Source organism: Eptatretus burgeri, chromosome 10 (genome assembly GCF_056783735.1).
Source record: "Eptatretus burgeri isolate ZD-2024b chromosome 10, Ebu_testis_v1, whole genome shotgun sequence".
Lineage (NCBI taxonomy): Eukaryota > Metazoa > Chordata > Myxini > Myxiniformes > Myxinidae > Eptatretus > Eptatretus burgeri.
This window is the reverse complement of record NC_140970.1, coordinates 94,518,193-94,536,206: the sequence shown is the minus strand read 5'-3', so window position 1 is coordinate 94,536,206 and position 18,014 is coordinate 94,518,193. Positions and strand designations below refer to the sequence as shown.

Sequence of the window (18,014 nt, the reverse complement as noted above, 5' to 3'; positions counted from 1 at the left end):
GTCATCATGGGCACACTGACCGGTCTGCGGTTACGCAGCAGGGTGCGACGCACTGTGGATTGTGACAAATTCCTCCCGTGACCACCATTAAAATTTTCTGTGACTTGCGCCACAGTAGACCTTCTGTCGGTTCGGACCAGATGGGATAGCCTTCGTTGCCCTCGCGCATCGATGAGCCTTGGGAGCCCGACACCCTTTCGCCAGTTTGTGGTTTGTCCCTCCTCGGACCACTGTCGGTAGGTACTCACCGCTGCTGACCGGGAGCACCCCACAAGCCTTGCTGTTTCAGAGATGCTCTGACTCGGTTGTCTGACCATAACAATTTGGCCCTTGTCAAAGTCGCTCAGGTCTTTACTCCTGCCCATTTCTCCTGCATCCAACACATCAACGTCAACAACTGACTGTTCACTTGCTGCCTAATCTATCCCACCCCTTGACAGGTGCCATTGAAACAAGATAATCAATGTTATTCACTTCACCTGTCAGTGGTCATAATGTCTTGGCTCATCAGTGCATATATAGTGTTGCAGGTTGTGACCACAGTGCAGTCGTTCTTCTTTCAACATGTCTGTGAGCAGCGTTGCCTTTAAGATCCTGTACGTGCAGGTGTGGACAGGGTAATTGTTCTTTTGAATAAAAATAAAAGAGACAAAAACTTTTGTTGAATAAATTCTTCTGTTGGTGTTTGTATTGATTCGCCATGTTTGTCAATGCTATTGGAGATTATTCTAATGCCCCGATCGGTCTCATCCTTCTGTAACTTTTTTGTTACAAAGAAAATTTGTTGCTGCATCAGTTGCTTTCCTTTGTCTCCATTACTTCAGCATCATAACGAATGCGTTTCTTGTGGATCCAACTTTTACAAGTCTAAAGCATTGTCATATGAATTGTTGCGTCCCTGCCAGAGTGTGACCTTATCAAGGCTTCATTGACACAATACGAATACTCTGTCACCGTAGCTGGTGCTGTTTTTGCCTGGCAGGATAACTTGGAGGTACGCACACTCGCCTTTGGGCGTTCCAGGCTGGATTCTAATGTTGACCAAGCTGGAAACTGTCATCCTGGTGTTTGGTATGCATGGCGAGGCAGCATTGCGTGTATCGTCCATCGGAAGGACGTTAATCCGGAGGACTTTTCTTTTTCTTTTCTTTTTTTTTTTTTTCAATACATGCTCTTGGCTCAAGGAAGAGCTAGGACTGACCTTTTCTGTAAGCACCGGTCATTATCGGATGTCAAAGATCCAAAAGGTCTTTTGTGAAGAGTACGTGAGCTATTGACTGGAACCCTGGCCAAATTCCAAATTCCTGCCACTCAGTCGAATGTCAGGCCTGGCAAACCAGTTTGTTGAATACTTGGGGGAGCAAAAACATTCCCCAGCAATTGTCACAAGGAGGTGGGAATAATTAGCGCTGTTCAAAGTATTATCATTATTTTTACTCGTCATGTTAACAAATTGAACCACAACTTTAAAAATTGTGAAAAGTGTCTCCATATATATATATATATAAATATATTCTTTGTTAATCCAACGTATGTACGGTACTACAATTTCCGAACTCGTGGAACATGAAAGGTGCTTCCCAGTGGTTTCGGTGATCAATAAGAGAATTGATGGTAAAAGGGACCGCAAGTTTCTTTGATCGAGGGAAAGGCAGTACACGTGGAATAAATAGTAAACTCTTGTAAACACGGTGCATGATGGAAGAGTTTTGAATTTTTCTTTTCATCATTTAAGATCTCTTCTTCTTCGTTTTTTTAATAGATGCCCAAAGTTCAAACATTCTCACCAAGACGAGGCCCAGCTGCTGGTGGCACACTGCTCACTGTGACAGGAAACGACTTGGATGCTGGCAGTGACGTATTTGTCAGTTTGGGCAACACACCCTGTGACAATGTTCGGTGAGAGACGATGCAAACGTCCATACTCGGAACATCTAAGGTTTAACGATTTATGTTGAACACCAAACCAGCTAACATTCCATCACTGCATAATGCTCTCGTGCCATCCTTTGTTTATGTAACCAAGGCTCTCGATAAACGTATGGCTGCACCGACATCATGATGCACCTAATTTCAGGGTCCTTGATGAGGGGCTGGAATGCACAACAGGACCGAGCTTTCCTCGGAGCATCCCTGTGACGGTGCAAGTCGACAATGCGGTCACCAATTCAGCTGAAAGTTTCAGTTACACACAAAATCCCAAAGTGAAGGATTTAAAGCCTCAAAAGAGCGCTGCCAGGTTGGTTGCATCACTCTCCATTTTGCAGTTTTCATGCAAGTTTTAAATATTGTCTAATTTCTTCAGTTTCATCTTTCCTGCACACAGTCCGCCGACTGAAGGGGTTGTGTATCCCCATAAGATTAAATGTTTGCAAAAATAAATAAATAAATTTCAAACTGGAGGATAAATCAGGGGTTGCACAGGTGAGGACAATGTACTGAAGAGGTGGGGTTAACAAACTTTTCTCACTGGTTATTTGGCCCTCCACCCACGTTTTGGGAGAAAGGCTTTTGTGCGTGCGTGCGTCCGTTCAGATTATAACTTTTAAATTTTTTTATTTTACCTTTTGAGCTTTTGTCATCAAACTTTTAATAAACCTTTAGTTTGAGAATATGGAAAAGACTCGTTAATAAATGGATCAAAAGGCCAAAGTCACAGTAAGTACAAATAGCCCTTATCAGCGCGTCCGCTGCGCTGTGTTAGACGGCCATGTTTTTCTGTTCTTTTAAATTGCTTTCATTTGAGCTATATATATATATATATAGCTATATATATATATATTTCATTTTTTTAAACTTGTTTTCGTCAAGTTGAGTTGGAGTACAAAGTGGCCGTGGACGTGCTTTGCATTTTGAGATGCATTCTAATTTTTCTTTGGAACTGTAATCCTTAAGTTCTGAAAAATAAGACAAGAAGATTAAATTGTAGATGAAAGTTGAAGAGCCATCATTGACCCAAAGAATGAAGAGTTTTTGAGCTTGGTTTGTGATTTCAAGATAGCGGTGGAATGCATGAACCAAAACAAACAATTTGATGCAGAATATCATGTTGCGTTAGTAGTGGGTGCTGATGTTGCTTTGAAAGTGACTCAGTAAATACTGCACTGCAGTGGAGGACAACGGTTGGAGGTTTGGGGAGAGCAACTGGATGTGTTGCAGAGAGCTACGATCGAGCTGGTTCTCCCCAATTCTGACGAAGACGCTTCATACCAGGTGTGGTTTCAACATGTTTTATGGGATGGGAAAGGTAAAGATGTGTCCGGGTTTATGCATGGTTGTGTTATCTTTTTTGGACTTCAGATTAAAGGCTTGGGTTCAGATTGCATGTTTTGTCGTTTTTGGCACCTTTGTCCCTGAACGTATTTGGTGGTTAATGAGTGAAAACTCCCTCTTATTGTTTCAAGAAGATGCTGTGTATTATGATGTCTGCAAACAATGCATTTGGTACAGGCACCAGGTCCACGGCTGCTGCAGGTACGAATTCAAGCTGTCAACGTACATTTGAGCATGGCTGATGGCGGATTTGATGTAAATGCCTCAATTCCTTTATCTCTTGCTTCTCCCAAATGTGTAACTCTCTCCCAGAGATTGTGCTGTTCCACTCTTCCCTCCAGGGCTTCCAGCAGGAGGTGCACCACCACCTTGTGTCACTCCCCATCTTCACTGTAATCTTTATTATCCCCATTGAACCTTCCTGACCCAAAATCCTCTATCTTGCAGTTTGCACACTCTCTTCTCTTCTCTTCTCTTCTCTTCTCTCTGCATTTCTCTCTCTCTCTTTCTCTCTCTCTCTTTCTCTCTCTCTCTTCCTCTCTCTTTCTCTCTCTCTCTCTCTGTATCTCTCTCTCGCTCCTTTTTTCCTCTTTGTTCTTTCCCTTTCTTATTGTGTTCAACACCTGCCCTGCTGTTCTACCGACGGTTCGTTCTCTCAGTCACTTGGCTTTTCCATGAGCCTTGATGTTGTAGAAGGGGGAGACGGGGGATGGAAACACAAAATGGGCAAAGTCACACCCATGGCTAAATTGAGACTGTGAAGTATTGTTTCGAGAAGTATTAATGTGTTGCATGGTACCATCTGCTGAGCCTTTCCAGTGGTGTGATAGTCTGTATCCCACTGTGTGGGATACAGGGTTTTGCAATCGTGTCTGTGTCTGTGTCTGTGTACTGGGCAAAACTTTTTTTTTTAACCATTTCAACTTTTGACACAGATGTTTCAACAAACCTTTATCATGAGACTGTGGTATCATCAGGCCACAAACAAGTCAGCTTGGTGTAACATTTGCCACAAAGGCCTGGACCACTTTAAATGTGGGAGACTTGCTTTCGAGAGACAGCAGAGGCAAGAAAGGAAAACCTGCCATTGTTCGTCTCCGCAAGAACCAGTCCATACCTGCGATGTTTGCGGCAGATGCTGTGGGTCCCGCAATGGACAACACAGCCATCGCACAACGCACCATGCTTAATGAGTATGCCAACGAAGGGAAGGGATTCGTCAAAAGTGACGACTCACCATCATCGTCATGACAATATGGAGAAGAATAATTGATAATTGGGTCAAAAGGGCAGAGTCACAGTGAGAAGAAATAACTTATCAGTCGGTCCGCTGCTGCGTGCGATGGCAATTTTTTATTTTATTTTATTTTAAACAAGCAAATACAAGCCGTTGCTTCGCTGATGGGGGTAATAAGGGAAGGATGTGGGTGGGGGGGAAGGAACAGAGGAGGGAGAGAGGGGAAGAGGGAAAGAGAGGAGGCAATAGGGGAGGGGGTGGAGGGAGGTGGGCAGAGCTATGTTTCACCAGTGTGTGTGTGTGTGTGTGTGTGTGTGTGTGTGTGTGTGTGTGTGTGTGTGTGTGTGTGTGTGTGTGTGTGTGTGTGTGTGTGTGTGTGTGTGTGTGTGTGTGTGTGTGTGTGTGTGTGAGAGAGATTATTAGCTCCATGCTCCTTTGTTTGTATACACCACCTATGATACCGTTCTGTCTCCATCGCCAACAGCATCAGTCCCTCTCCTATGACTGCTTTTATAATCCCTCAACTCTTTGAACCACTTCTTCAGATGTAACGAGTTACTTTGTAGAACAGGTTTTGTAAAACAGAAACCGAGTTGTTATTCCCAACCATTGTCACAATTCCCTTCCCCAACAACCCGTCCCCCTCCTGACTCCTTCCCATGCATCTCATGCTCATGGAGAACTTGTGCCTATTTTGAATGCAAGACAAGGACAGGAAGACCCATCATTCCACATCTGTATGAATTAAAGGCACATTCGATAGAAGACTATGGACAAATCAGCAGAGTATTTGTGATTTGAACCTCGGATTCACGAACCATTACAAAATGATCGAGAGAAACGCCAACAAGCGACCGATTTAAATTTGAACTTTGGGTCATGCTGCCTCCTCTTCTTTTTGAGTTTGGCTGCCGGGTAGCTATCATTTTGTTGGGCTGTGGCTGTAACGCTGATGCTGTGCCCCGATACCTGTACACTGGTACTCATTTCACCGACCTCAGAAGCATGGCAAGCGGAGTCAACCCCACCTGGTGTTAATTCAATCTTTCTCTTTCTCTCTCGCTAGATATGCGAACCCACCAAAGATCCAGTGCACATGTGGTGTACCAGCCCACCACTTCCCTCGTCTGTTCATCCGCCCATTCAAGTGGCTGTTGCATTCCATCTGGACAACACCAAGGTTCAACCAAACATAAGGATTTTCTACCTGGAAGACCCATCACTATTTAATTTTAATGGTGGAAAGATGGAAATTGTCGCTGGTGAGACCAATCTGCTGTTTTGGGTGAGGATTTACCTTTGTGTTCTCATTCTTTACCTTCTTTTTCTTTTGGTCTTTCTGTATTTTTAATCTTTCTTTGGAAATCTCTATGTTACAGGGTAAGAATCTTGCTCTGGCAAATGGAGTCAATGATGTGCATGTCAAGATTGGCAACAAGAGCTTTTCAGTCGTATCATTAACCAACCGAAGCCTGGAGGTCGCACTGCCCAAAGACTTGCACATAAATCCCAATGGTGAAAATGTTAAGGTAAGAGTGTGCGCGATGGCGAGAGAAATGACGTTGCCTAAAGTTTGGATGTGATCCTTCGGCGTAACATCATTACCTCCGCCACCGAAGGCGAAGGAGGTTATGTTTGTGTACAGGATATCTTAAAAAGTTGTTGACGGATCCGGATGAAATTTTGTGGACAGGTTTGGTGTGTGACAAGGAAGAACTGATTAGATGCTGGGGAAGATCTGGATCTGGATCTGACTACGAGAATTTTTACAGTGATTCTGCACCATTGAGAGATAGGGCCAAAAACGATATGTAGCACGATATCTCAAAAATGTATTGGGCTCAAAATTTTCTCGCGTATCAGGCATTGCGTGGTGGAGGTATGTGCTTTACCGAGTGCCCTTCTAGTTGTTTCTGAATTAAACAATTGTTCACTGCCATAAAGTTTTATCTCTCCGTCTACTTCAATTCCTCTCATTTCCCAAATGTCTTCCCAGGTGCGGATCTATGATTTTAGTTTGGGTTGGGGGGGGGGAGGGGACAATTCTAAATATTGACAAACAACCCTCTAATACACTTGAAAAGTGGTACTGTAATGAAAAAAAACTTATGCTGAAAACTCAACATTTATTTTAATTATTGTCTCGTAATAAAAATCCAATTGAATGAAGAGCAGACATGATGTATATTGAAACAACTGATCGAAACAAATCAACAACTCTGACGTATTGAACAATGTTTGCCATGTAAGCGACATTCGATCAGAATTACGGTTTTGCCTTCATCATTTCGACGATGTAAATCACTTTTAACAAAGATTTCTTCTCCAACACATTTGATGCCTATTGTAACCCTGCAGAATTTTCCACGGTCAAAAGTAATGTTCTTGAGTCTTGAGAACTCAAACTGACTGTGAAATTCAAACAGAATGATCGCGACTGGAATATCTGATACTTGGGATGCAATTTCACTTATTGGTTCATTAATGGTTCAGAAACAAGAAAACATCTCTGATGACAAGTAATTAGTTTCCAGTAATTAGTTGATCATCAAGTATCCATCATGGGAACAAACTGAATGGTACAAATTGGTTCCATGTTGAACACTGTGGTCAACATCAGCTGTGGTCTGAGGAATATCGGGTGATCCCACATTCTAAGACCACGTCTTAGGTTATATACACCTCAAGACGCATGAAAGAAAACAGGACTGCGTATCCTGAAGCTCACCTGGATCAGGAGCAACAGTCACTCAAACCGCCCGCAGACCCTCTTCTACCATGATTTTTATTTTATTATTATTTTTATATTTTTTAATGCTGTAAACAAACTTTGGTGCATCATGGGTGATGAAGGTTGTGGTCAAGTTTCATTGAAATTGCGTTTGTAGTTTTGGAGAAGAGAGCAAATACCTATTTTGGGGGGTCAAACACCCTGCTCCCCCCCATACACCCTCACTCACCCTGTACACCCCCATGATGAGCGCAGCTTTTGATGCGGTCGATACACTTTGGTACATCACGGTTGATGAAGGCTGTAGCCAAGTTTCATCAAAATCATGTGTGTAGTTTTGGAAAAGAGAGCTGATCTATTTTCGTGGGGTTCAACCGTCCCCCCACCCCCACAGACCCCTAAATGATTGCAGATTTTTATGTGGTTGATACACTTTGGTACACTACGGGTGATGAAGGTTGTGATCAACTTTCGTCAAAATCATGTGTATAGTTTTGAAGAACAAACACTCATTTTGGGGTGGTGGGGGGGGCAAAATCCCCCCCCCCACACCCGTAGACGTCCTTAATGAGCACAGATTTTGATGCGGTCAATGCACCTTCGTTAGGCATCAGGTGTGAAGCTGTGGCCAAGTTTCAGCAAAATCGTGTGCTTGGTTCAAGCGATAATGACTGAAGTGTTTACAGACCGACTGACTAACTGACACTCACCTATGGACACTGCTCAATCGCATAAGCTCACCTGACTGAAATCCAGGTGAGCGAAAAATAAAAAATAAAATGATAAAAATGATCGCTTTTGACGGAAGGGGAGGTTTCATGGCGGCGCCAGCCGGGTATGCCCCCCCCCCTTCAGACCCGCCCCTGCTCCCTGTGTTCTTCCCATATTTGTTTCTTGTTTCTGTTCTAACAGTTCTTTGCTTATTTTTTGTGATCTTTTTCCTTTTTGTACTTCACCATCCATTTGCCACGCATGTGGTACTTACTTTTGCTGTCATGACGGTGCGTCTTTATCACACAGCTTTTGTGGGCAATGTTACAATCTTGTGTTGAAAAAAAAAAAATACTAATTAACCAAGGTGTGCTATCAAGTAATTATATCAATTCAGTTTTTTTAAACTAATATTTGATTCATTGACATAATTATAGTCTGAAGTAGTTATTACAATTCATTGATTACTTTATCATTTACAATTCCATGCTGATCATTATTGAATGTCCGTCCTCAAAACGACAATATCGTTCAATGAAAAGTCCTTGTCAAGGCGTTCCGACTTCTCAAATATATACATATATATACATACACATATTATACACAAACCGATCTATGGTGATTTTGATTTAAACTAAAATATAAAACCCCTTGTTGTAGCTTTCAAAAACGTTAAAACAGACATGTTTGCCACCACATCTCTCCCAGCAGAAAGAGAAAAAGAACAATAATCTCAACTTTAATAATAGCTAAGTTTGCTATCTCCAAGACGAAGCCATCAACGGTCCACGAAACCCAGCTATCTTGTACTTGGTACACATGACTGGATCACTATACTTTTTAGCTCACTGTCACGAGCGAATGAGCAAAAATTAGGGGGGTTAAAAAGTGAAGCCGAGGCCGCCGAGTATTACCTGTGCAGCCCGATGCACATCACCGAACATGATTGGTCCAGTGCTATCACGTGCCTACCACAGAACAGACCAGTGACAGCAGGAGATCCAAAAAGACCCTGAAGACCAAAAAAAGACCCAAAATACCAAAAAAAACCTTTAAAGACCCCAAAGACCCGTAAAGAACAAAAACGCGCAAAACACCCTGAAGACCATTAAAGACCCAAAATATCCCAAAGACCCTGAAGACCCTTAAATGACCATTAAAGACCCAAAATATCCCAAAGACCCTGAAGACCCTTAAATACCCAAAAGGCTCCAAAGACCCTGATGATCCAAAGACCCGAAAAATCCTGAGAAACCAAAACACACAAAAGACCCAGAGGAACCCAAAGACCTAACGTACTCAAAGGACCCCGAGGACGCAAAAGACCCTGGGGATCCAAATGATCCCAAGGACCTAAAATACCTGAGAGAACCAAAATACCCGATGGACCCAACTACCGTCTACTCTCTGGCCTCGCTCCCTCCCCCCACTGTCAGAGATATATCCCCCCTCCGCCCCCCCCCAATAGTTCCGCAGGGCGCTCAAGGTCCGTCAGCAACCCCCTTCTGTTAAAACTACCAAAATCAAGAATCACTGCTCAACTTCATTCTTTCATTCCACTTTTTCCCGCTTTTGGAACAAACTCCCACACTCTCTTCAATCCCACTCTTCCCTCCAGGTCTTCAAAACAGCTGTTCACCATGATCTCTTGTCTTCAACTATCCAAAACCACGATCTTTTCTACCCCCGCTAATCCACCCCAAACCCACCTCCTTCAAATTCCCTGCTTTCCTTCCTGAAAGTCCCTGTAGTGTTGGACCTGGAAGTCCCTGTGGTGTCCATCTTGTTACTTCCACCACCGAAGGTGAAGGAGGTCATGTTTTCACCCCTTTCTGTCTGTTTGTCTGTGTACAGGATATCTCAAAAAGTTGTGGACGCATCCGGATTAAATTTTGTGGACAGGTTCAAATCATTATTAGGGACATTATTCAAATAAAGGAACACAAACTCTCAATGTAGATGTGTATAATGTAGCACGACTCCAGGTGTGGGATGGTATAACAAGTCTCCACCATTTACAGTACAGTATTCCTGTCCCCACGTTTTCCAGTGCAGGAAGGTGTTTTGAATTGTATACAATAGGTATGTTTTTGGTTCATGCACGTAACTTCATAGGTTTTAAAAAAAAAAATGCCGACACAGAGCTGTCGGTTGCCTATACACCACCCAAATAAAGGTATGCGTTAAAAGAACGTGTTGCATGCTTACAACAAGATCGCCCACAGGGCGGGTACTCTGCAAGTGTATATTAAACTATCCAGATTTGTCCATCCTCCATTTGGCTGTCATGCTCTTTTCGCTGTGACGTTATTACGGTATTACATCTAGCGCTACGCTCGGCTTCTATTGATGTGCACGTCCAGCACTCAACCCGTCCCGTGCTCATACATTTCTTCAAAGTATTTTTTTTTCTTTGTTTATGAGAGGAGAATGGAGGATGAAATATGCATCATCCGCAGTAGTGGGGGGAGAAAAATTACCCTAAATAAGCACTATGAATCTTCGAGGTATGTAGTTCATGCGCAGATTCGTGGACATGCTTATTGCTTATCACCCCGCGTATGCGAAGCAAAAAGCAGGGTTAGGCAATTGGTTCATATCCATCCATCCATCCATTCATCCTTCCATTTGATCTGTTTATGATGACACTTCCAAGAACCATGCTATTGTTGCGGAGCCGAGTATCGGCTGCGAGCTCGACCGCGAGATGAAGCAGCAGGGTCGACTCTACCGAACACCTCGAATCTAGATCGTACCTTTCGGAAAACTCCGAGGGCACGGGTCGCTTACCGGACCGTCAGGTCAGGTCAGGTATGGGAGCATGTGCCAGAACAGCGTGTCGCTGCGTCCACTTTCCACCGGTACTCCAGGGACCTCCGTCTGGCCTTCCCCCAGGCAGATGCCAGGCCCATCCCCATCTCCTTGCGATGCTGGTCAACCTGCTGCAACCACGAGGCATGTGGTCGGCCCATTGGCCTCCTCCACTCACGAGACTCCCTCGCTGAGAGGATCTGGTGAGCAGGATCAGCGTCAGAAAAAAGAGCCACATGTCCAAACAACTGTAACTGACGCTCATGGACCATGCAGGAAACAAATCTCATCCGAGTCTCTCTCAGCAACCACTCGTTGGACACAAAATCTGACCAGCGATAGCCAAGGATTCTCCAAAGAGACCTGGTACCAAAGGAATTACGTCTCCGTCTCAGATCCCTGGTCAGAGTCCAAGTCTCGCATCCATAGAGCAAGACCGGAAGCACCAAGGACCTGAAGACTCGGACTTTCGTCCTCCCGCACAGGTACCGGTAGCGCCATACCCCATGATCCAGTAAATCCATGACTCCCCAGGGCCCGACCCAGACGTCTATTGACCTCTGACTCGCAGCCAGCAGAGACATGAATATCACTGCCAAGGAAAGTGAATCTCTCCACGACCTCAACATCCTCAGGCCAAACAGACACAGACAGGACAGCAGCATCCAAGATGTCATTGAAAGCCTGGATCGTAGTTTTGACCCAATAAATCCGTAATCCCAGCAGCTCCGACTCCTCATTCAGCACCTCAAGGGCCCCCAAAAGGATATCTAAAGTCTCTGCAAAGATGACTGCATCATCTGCGAAATCAAGGTCCGAGATCTTGACATTCCCAAACGATGCACCGCAGCTTGATCTTTCCGACATCCTCCCTAAAATCCAGTCCAGACAAGTGCTGAAAAGTGTGGGGGCCAGTACACACCCCTGACGAACTCCAGTAACAACTAGAAATAAGTCAGAGATGGTACCACCACACTTCATAGCATTCTCAGTACCAGAGTAGAGTTGAGACATCAGATCGATCAGTTTTGGTGGCACCCCACGAAGACCAAGAATCCTCCAGAGGGCATCCCGATTCACTGAATCGAACACTTTACAGAGATCAACATAGGCTGCAGCAGCCCCTACCGAAACTCTCATCTGCGTTCGGTGAGGACACGAAGAGCAAGGATACGGTCAATCGTTGATCTCTTTGGTGTAAAGCCTGACTGCTCTGGATGCTGGTGTTCAAGCAGATGGTGTCGAACCCTATCAAGAATGTTCCGAGCAAAGACCTTACCCGGCACTGAGAGCAGCGTCACCCCTCGGTAGTTATTGCAGTCTTGGCGATCACCATTCCCTTTCCAGAGAGGGACAACAAGGCCCCTCTTCTACCGAACACCCGGAATCTTGATCATACCTTTCGGAAAACTCCGAGGGTACGGGTCCCTTACCGGACCGTGAATCGTCAATAATTCCACCACGTGGTACAGGGTTATTTGCCAATCTTCAAAATACCTAGAGATCCACGTGGCGAGTCACCGAGTATTCACACCCTCGACGGCACTCGTACGAGTCCTGTCGTTAGCGTGCCCGACCCATGCGCAACCCGAGCGGATGGTTGCCGAAGTCCCGTCAGTCCAAATGTACATTTACAGTGGCAACAGCCTTTGTAATTCACCAACAAGCGCCATGCTAAGCCAATGGAAGAAACACAGAACCAAGCTGATACATTTAACAAATAGGGTATTTATTAACAGTAATCGGGGAAACGAGGGAAGCACGTAAGGGCAGAGTTATCACGACTAATGGAGAATGCAAATTTACACACAAGCACTTAGACAATTCCTACTTTCAGACGGGCCCACACACAGACGCACACCCAAAAGAAACAGACCCAAAGTGGTCTTCATTATTCCTTCAGCTCAGAGGGAAGTCGAGCTGAAGGACGAGAAAATAGCAGGCTACCTGGCCGCAAGTGCGCGGCTCGACGTCCGCACCTTCCAAGAACGGCACCAGTCAGCCAAGAATGGACCAGGGCAGCCAGACGCAGACCACGCCAGCCACGAGATGAGCCGAGAACCAGAGCACGCCAGCGACGAGATGCCTTTCGCCCAGCCTCAAGAGATGCGTTTTGAACGGGCCAGAATTCTTCCTCTCCGCGCTCGAGCAGATCCCGACCCAAATATTTGCTCTCCGTTCATTTTTATCGCTCTCGGGCGCGGTCCGCTCAGGCGTGGCCCGTCCTCAGTGGGTGGGACACGACGCATTCCCTTATTTGGCACGCAGCCAAGCGAACCGGTTCATGACCATATTCGGGAATGGAATTCCATCCCCGAACACGCCCGCATACCAGCGAGCATGCGGAGAATGCCGGGAGCAGAGGGTTGTCGCTGTGAGAGCAAAGAAGGCGTTGTTGTTGTCGTTGATGTAGTAACCGTAGTTGTTGTGAGTGATGTAAAAACCCTATCAAAATAACTCACAGCGCATGTACATTTATTCACCCATTAAACGAGGGACGGGGACCCTAACTAAAAACACATACTTACCGATAGAACTGTTCTATAGGACCTGTATATTGAGTGCTCATGGCTTCCAGATTCGTAACACTATATGTATCGATTATATAGCATGAGAGGGTGTGGTATGTGTATCGGTGTGAAGAAGAGACTGAGAATATGGCTATGTACGATGCTGATTGACGATGCGTTCTATGGTGATCAATAAAGTCCCGTCTCTTAAATTGCAATGTTTTATCACAGTGTGGCGAGTGAAAAAGACTGCTTCAGTGGTGCTGAACTTCCAGATTTTTTTTTTTTAAACAATCTTTAAAGGGGAACCCAAACACCAATTTTTGTTTCTTTCTGGAAACCATTGAAAATCATTAATCATGGTCTGATTTGAAGGGAAAAAATTTTGATATATTTTTGAGGAATCACAAAGTGTCGAGAAAAGCCCTTTGGTGTCGATCTTCTATTTTCGCCAGTGACGTCACACTCGGAACCCATCTTGATCCAAATGGCGGCTTACATGGAGGAACGGTGTATTTTGAGCTCGGATTCCGACGTTGATTCCACCGTCATGAGCAACTCTGAAGGTTCTTATCGCGTTTGTGTGGTATCGATTGAGAGATTAGCATTGAGGTGGTCTGAGCCTTCACGTTCTCATTTCTAAATGTAGTGCAAAACTTTAGCTCTCACTTCGTAAAGAATTGGTGGTTTAATTACCTCCACCACCGAAGGTGAAGGAGGTTGTTTTCACCCCTTTCTGTTGGGTAGTCGATCTTGTCGAAAAAAAAAAAAAATTCCAAAAATGTTTTTTTTGAGATTTGTTCTCCCCTTATTATCAGTATTTAAAATGGCGATTTCAGTTAATACAATGACGATTTCGATGAAACTTGGTTGGTAGGTTCATAGCATGACCTAGTTGTGTGCAAATAAGAACCGTTGCTATGGACACCACCGTTGCCTAGCAACGGGACTTTGAAATTTTTGAAAATCATAAAAAAAATTATTTTTTCAAAGATCGGGCCCCAGTCACTGTGGGCAGTACATTCAGCCATATTGTCAACATTTTCCAGCCGGATCCTATGAAAACTGTCGGATTAGATAGACTTTGAATGAACCCTGGTCAAAAACAATAAAAAAACGAAGTTCGTTATATCTCAGAGACTATGAGTCAGATATACATGAGACTGGTATGGTAGGTTCATGGTATGTCCTAGTTATGTGTGAGAAAGAACCGCTGCTATGGACCCCTCCGTTGCCTACCAACGGCCGAAAAACCTCTAAATGTGGGGGTATTTTAATGAAAAAACAATCTGCAGCATTAACCCTTGAAGCTCGAATCATGAATTTTCTTGTGCTTAATCCTCAGGTCATTCCCCATCGAACGGGCCCATCGAGTCAGGTTCTATTGGGTAGGCGACTACCCATGTCCGCCTACCGGCTTGTCTGTTTATCTGTCTGTGGGCAGGACATCTCAAAGTTGTGAACGGATCTGTATAACATTTTGTGGACAGGTTGGGTGTGTAACAAGGAAGAATTGATTAAATTTTGATGAAGATCTGGATCCGAGAATTATTTAATTTTTAAAGTGATTCTTCACCATTGAGAGATGGGCCCAAAAACAATATAGTGCTGTGTAGCATGATATTTCAAAAATGTATTGGGCCTGATATGTTCTCATGGATCAGGCATTTCATGGCGGAGGCATGCGCTCTACCGAGTGACCTTCGAGTTTTGTACATGCATTGTCTTCCTTTTGTCATGACTGATATGTTCTCTATTGCCAGGTGTGGATTGGTGGTGTTCAGCAGAGCCCAGGAATTTTATTGATACGGCCTGTGAGTTGGAGTCCAGCGCAGATCGTTGGCATTGTTCTGTTCCTGCTGCTCCTTTGCATAACCTTATTCTTTGTCATATTTTTCACAAGGAAACATCTTCAGCGCAAAGCAGACACTGGTAAGGTGTCTATTAATCTTTTCCAACTCATCATTGTTTGTATGCATGAGTTCGTATGCAGCACATTACTGCAAATTTGCATCAGTGTTTGCAATGTGCGGTTGTGCTGCTGATGCTGTCACTCGTAAGGTATCTATTAACAATACAATTAAGGCGTCTACAATGATCCTACAATCCCAAGCCCACCACCTTAACCATTAAGCCAACACCAGGCATACCCCAAACCCATCTCCTTCAAATTCCCTGCTTTCCTTTCTGAAAGTCCCTGTCGTGCAAGGACCTGAAAGTCCCTGTATTGTCCATCTTGTTTACTCCACATACCCCTCCACATCCCTCTCCCTTCCACAGATCTCCTCATGTCTCTGTTCCATCTGAGATGGCCATGGCTCACGTTCCAGCATCTTTTCTAACATTTTCATTTTCCCATGCCTCGGGCGCCCGTAGGAGCTTGTACATGTGGAACAAGTATTTGGGAGACATGAGTATTCTTTTACTTTAACTACAAGGGAAAAAAGATTCAGCTGTTAATAAGTGACTTTTACCTATTTACTTTGAAATAGTGTCATTATTTATTTACCTGTTAAGACTGCCTCTGATTGGGTAGAGTTGTCAGGCTGCCCTGCTGCCACAGCAACAAAGCTCATCTGGTTTTGCTGCAAACTACGATGGTGAACCATTGATGTAACCCCATTGTAAACAGCTGCGATCAATGAGCATGAAGGTTGTTTGGATGGTTTCCATCATTATGTGAGGGATGTAATTGGTGTTGAGTTTATTTGAAATTCTTCTTTTAATTTGTAAATTAACGTTTTTTTTCTTCTTTTAAAAAAAAACAAACAAAATGGAGAATCTTCATTCAAGCGATCTTCAAGGTGGCTCAAGCATGGTAGATACTTTATTTTTAGGGAACCAAACTTTTGGTGAAAACCATCAAATATACAGTTCTTTCTCACCGCCAACTCACTGATGTAAATGTTTAATACTTTATATGGCATGCCAATGTTTACTCGAAGCCACGGTTCCAAAAAAATAATCACAAAACTATCCATAAATGTCTGTAAACGAAAATATCCATCATCAAAAGTTGGCTCATGGAATTTCGCTCCCTCTCTCGGGAGAGGGGTGGAGTTTAATGGACTGCGCTGGTGGTGCGTCACTCCCTCAGCCGGCAGAGATGCGAAGCTTATACTGTTCACTCATCATTCTTTTAATTAATTAATTTATTTTTGTACGTGTTGGTAGAATGCAAGCAAAAATCTACTCATAAATTACTGTTCCTGTTTCCATTCCCAGTTGTGTAACATCAGCCATTCATGTCTGTTAAGCCACCTCTTCCACGTTATATTAACATCGTAGTGGTCATGTGACTGTCAGACTGCATGCTTTGTGTGCTTTCTCTGTGCAGCTCAAAGAGAGCCTCCCATTACCTTCCGCTTCAATCACGACACCAATCAACTGGAAACGCTGCTTCAGCAGACAGGTGGAAGCGCTGGATTGGGCCCTGTACCAAGTAGTCCAATGAATGTGGATTACCGCGTCGCCACACTTCCACACGACAACAATAACAAGGAAACAGCAGGCAAGGAATTGTAAAACAGAAGCAGAAGCAACATCCATTTGAACAAACCATTACGTACCAGACTTGCTTGATATAAAGTCATTACCCTGGAGTTGTGGTTCATATCCAGTGATCTGAGCTTTTATGCATTTCACACGTTCCCCACTACTTGCCGTTTCAACCCCACTGCATGGGGCCTGAAGCCGATATATAATTCTTTCTGAACTCCAAATTTTGCATGCGTGTTGGTGGTACCTAGGTAAACCTCCCAGGTAAATGTGCATTCAAGTGAAACACTCCTCCAGTCGTTCCTCTCACCTTTGGTGGATCAGTAATGCAGGAAAAATCTGCACCACAGCTGCTCAGAACAATTAATCGAAAGCTTAAATGGTCAATACATTTTCCATTGCAAAAGGTCTCGGCAGCGTTCTTCCTTTGATGCTTGCAATCATATTTAGACATGAACACTTATTGTTGCCATAGAAGTCATTTGTGAGAAGTAACCTTTGTATGGCATCCTCTGTTTCATTCAACGCTCATCCATCTGAATCTCACCATATAAAATGGCACACACAGGCGTTTCCTGAATGTCATTGGTGGCAATGAAGATTAAGCTTCCAATTCCGCAGTCAATTCACTGCGTATCGACCTCATGCGCTTCTACACAAGCAACCAACCTTTTTAGATTGACGTCAAACTTTGGAGTTTGACAATGGAAGCGTTTTCCATCGGTAACAATACAAAGCGACGATCGTGTGTTTAAGTCATTGAAGCAGAATGTTTGAAAAACGGTTTTTGATTTGTTTAAATCTGTTTTTTTGTTTTGTTTTGTGCATGTGGAAAAATATACATTTCGAGCTTTTCATTCCTCCCCTTCTATGTGGATGGTTGGTGCATTTGATGGATGATGTGCTCAAGCCATGGCATAGGATACAATGGAGGGCAAAATGGGCAGAGTTGTTTTTTTCTCTGTTTGTTTATTCTCTTCCATTTTCCCCCATTTAAAGCCCACCAGAAGGTGTTGTAATTGCAGGTCCATTGTACTCCAGCTTTCCTTTACCTGAAACACATGGATGTTGGTGGTCTTTCATCTGGTTCCCAAGTTGTAATGTGGATTTTGACTTTGCTGGCTGATGTTTTTGTTTTTGTAGATTCAAATATTGAACCTGGTGTGAACGATTCTCTGCTTAATAATTCACCCTTTTTGGAAATCTCATCACCATTCTACCATGGCACTGCTGTTGTGGGTGA

The 18,014-nt window shown here is 43.9% G+C and overlaps 1 protein-coding gene across 4 annotated transcripts in view; it reads left to right on the top strand.

Annotated features, from left to right (window-relative positions):
* The window catches only part of LOC147019168 (hepatocyte growth factor receptor-like), a 125,654-nt gene that overhangs the window by 54,729 nt on the left and 52,911 nt on the right, over positions 1-18,014 (top strand). For 3 of the 4 annotated variants that reach the window (XM_085899484.1, XM_085899486.1, XM_085899485.1), the window contains exons 8-15: positions 1,763-1,899; positions 2,078-2,239; positions 3,111-3,213; positions 5,577-5,795; positions 5,890-6,039; positions 15,037-15,205; positions 16,611-16,784; positions 17,915-18,014. The exon at positions 17,915-18,014 is cut by the window's right edge and continues 131 nt beyond it. In XM_085899484.1, coding sequence (XP_085755610.1) covers positions 1,763-1,899; positions 2,078-2,239; positions 3,111-3,213; positions 5,577-5,795; positions 5,890-6,039; positions 15,037-15,205; positions 16,611-16,784; positions 17,915-18,014 — 1,214 coding nt within the window. The remainder of the gene's footprint in view (positions 1-1,762; positions 1,900-2,077; positions 2,240-3,110; positions 3,214-5,576; positions 5,796-5,889; positions 6,040-15,036; positions 15,206-16,610; positions 16,785-17,914) is intronic. The other variant, XM_085899487.1, reaches the window with a different exon arrangement.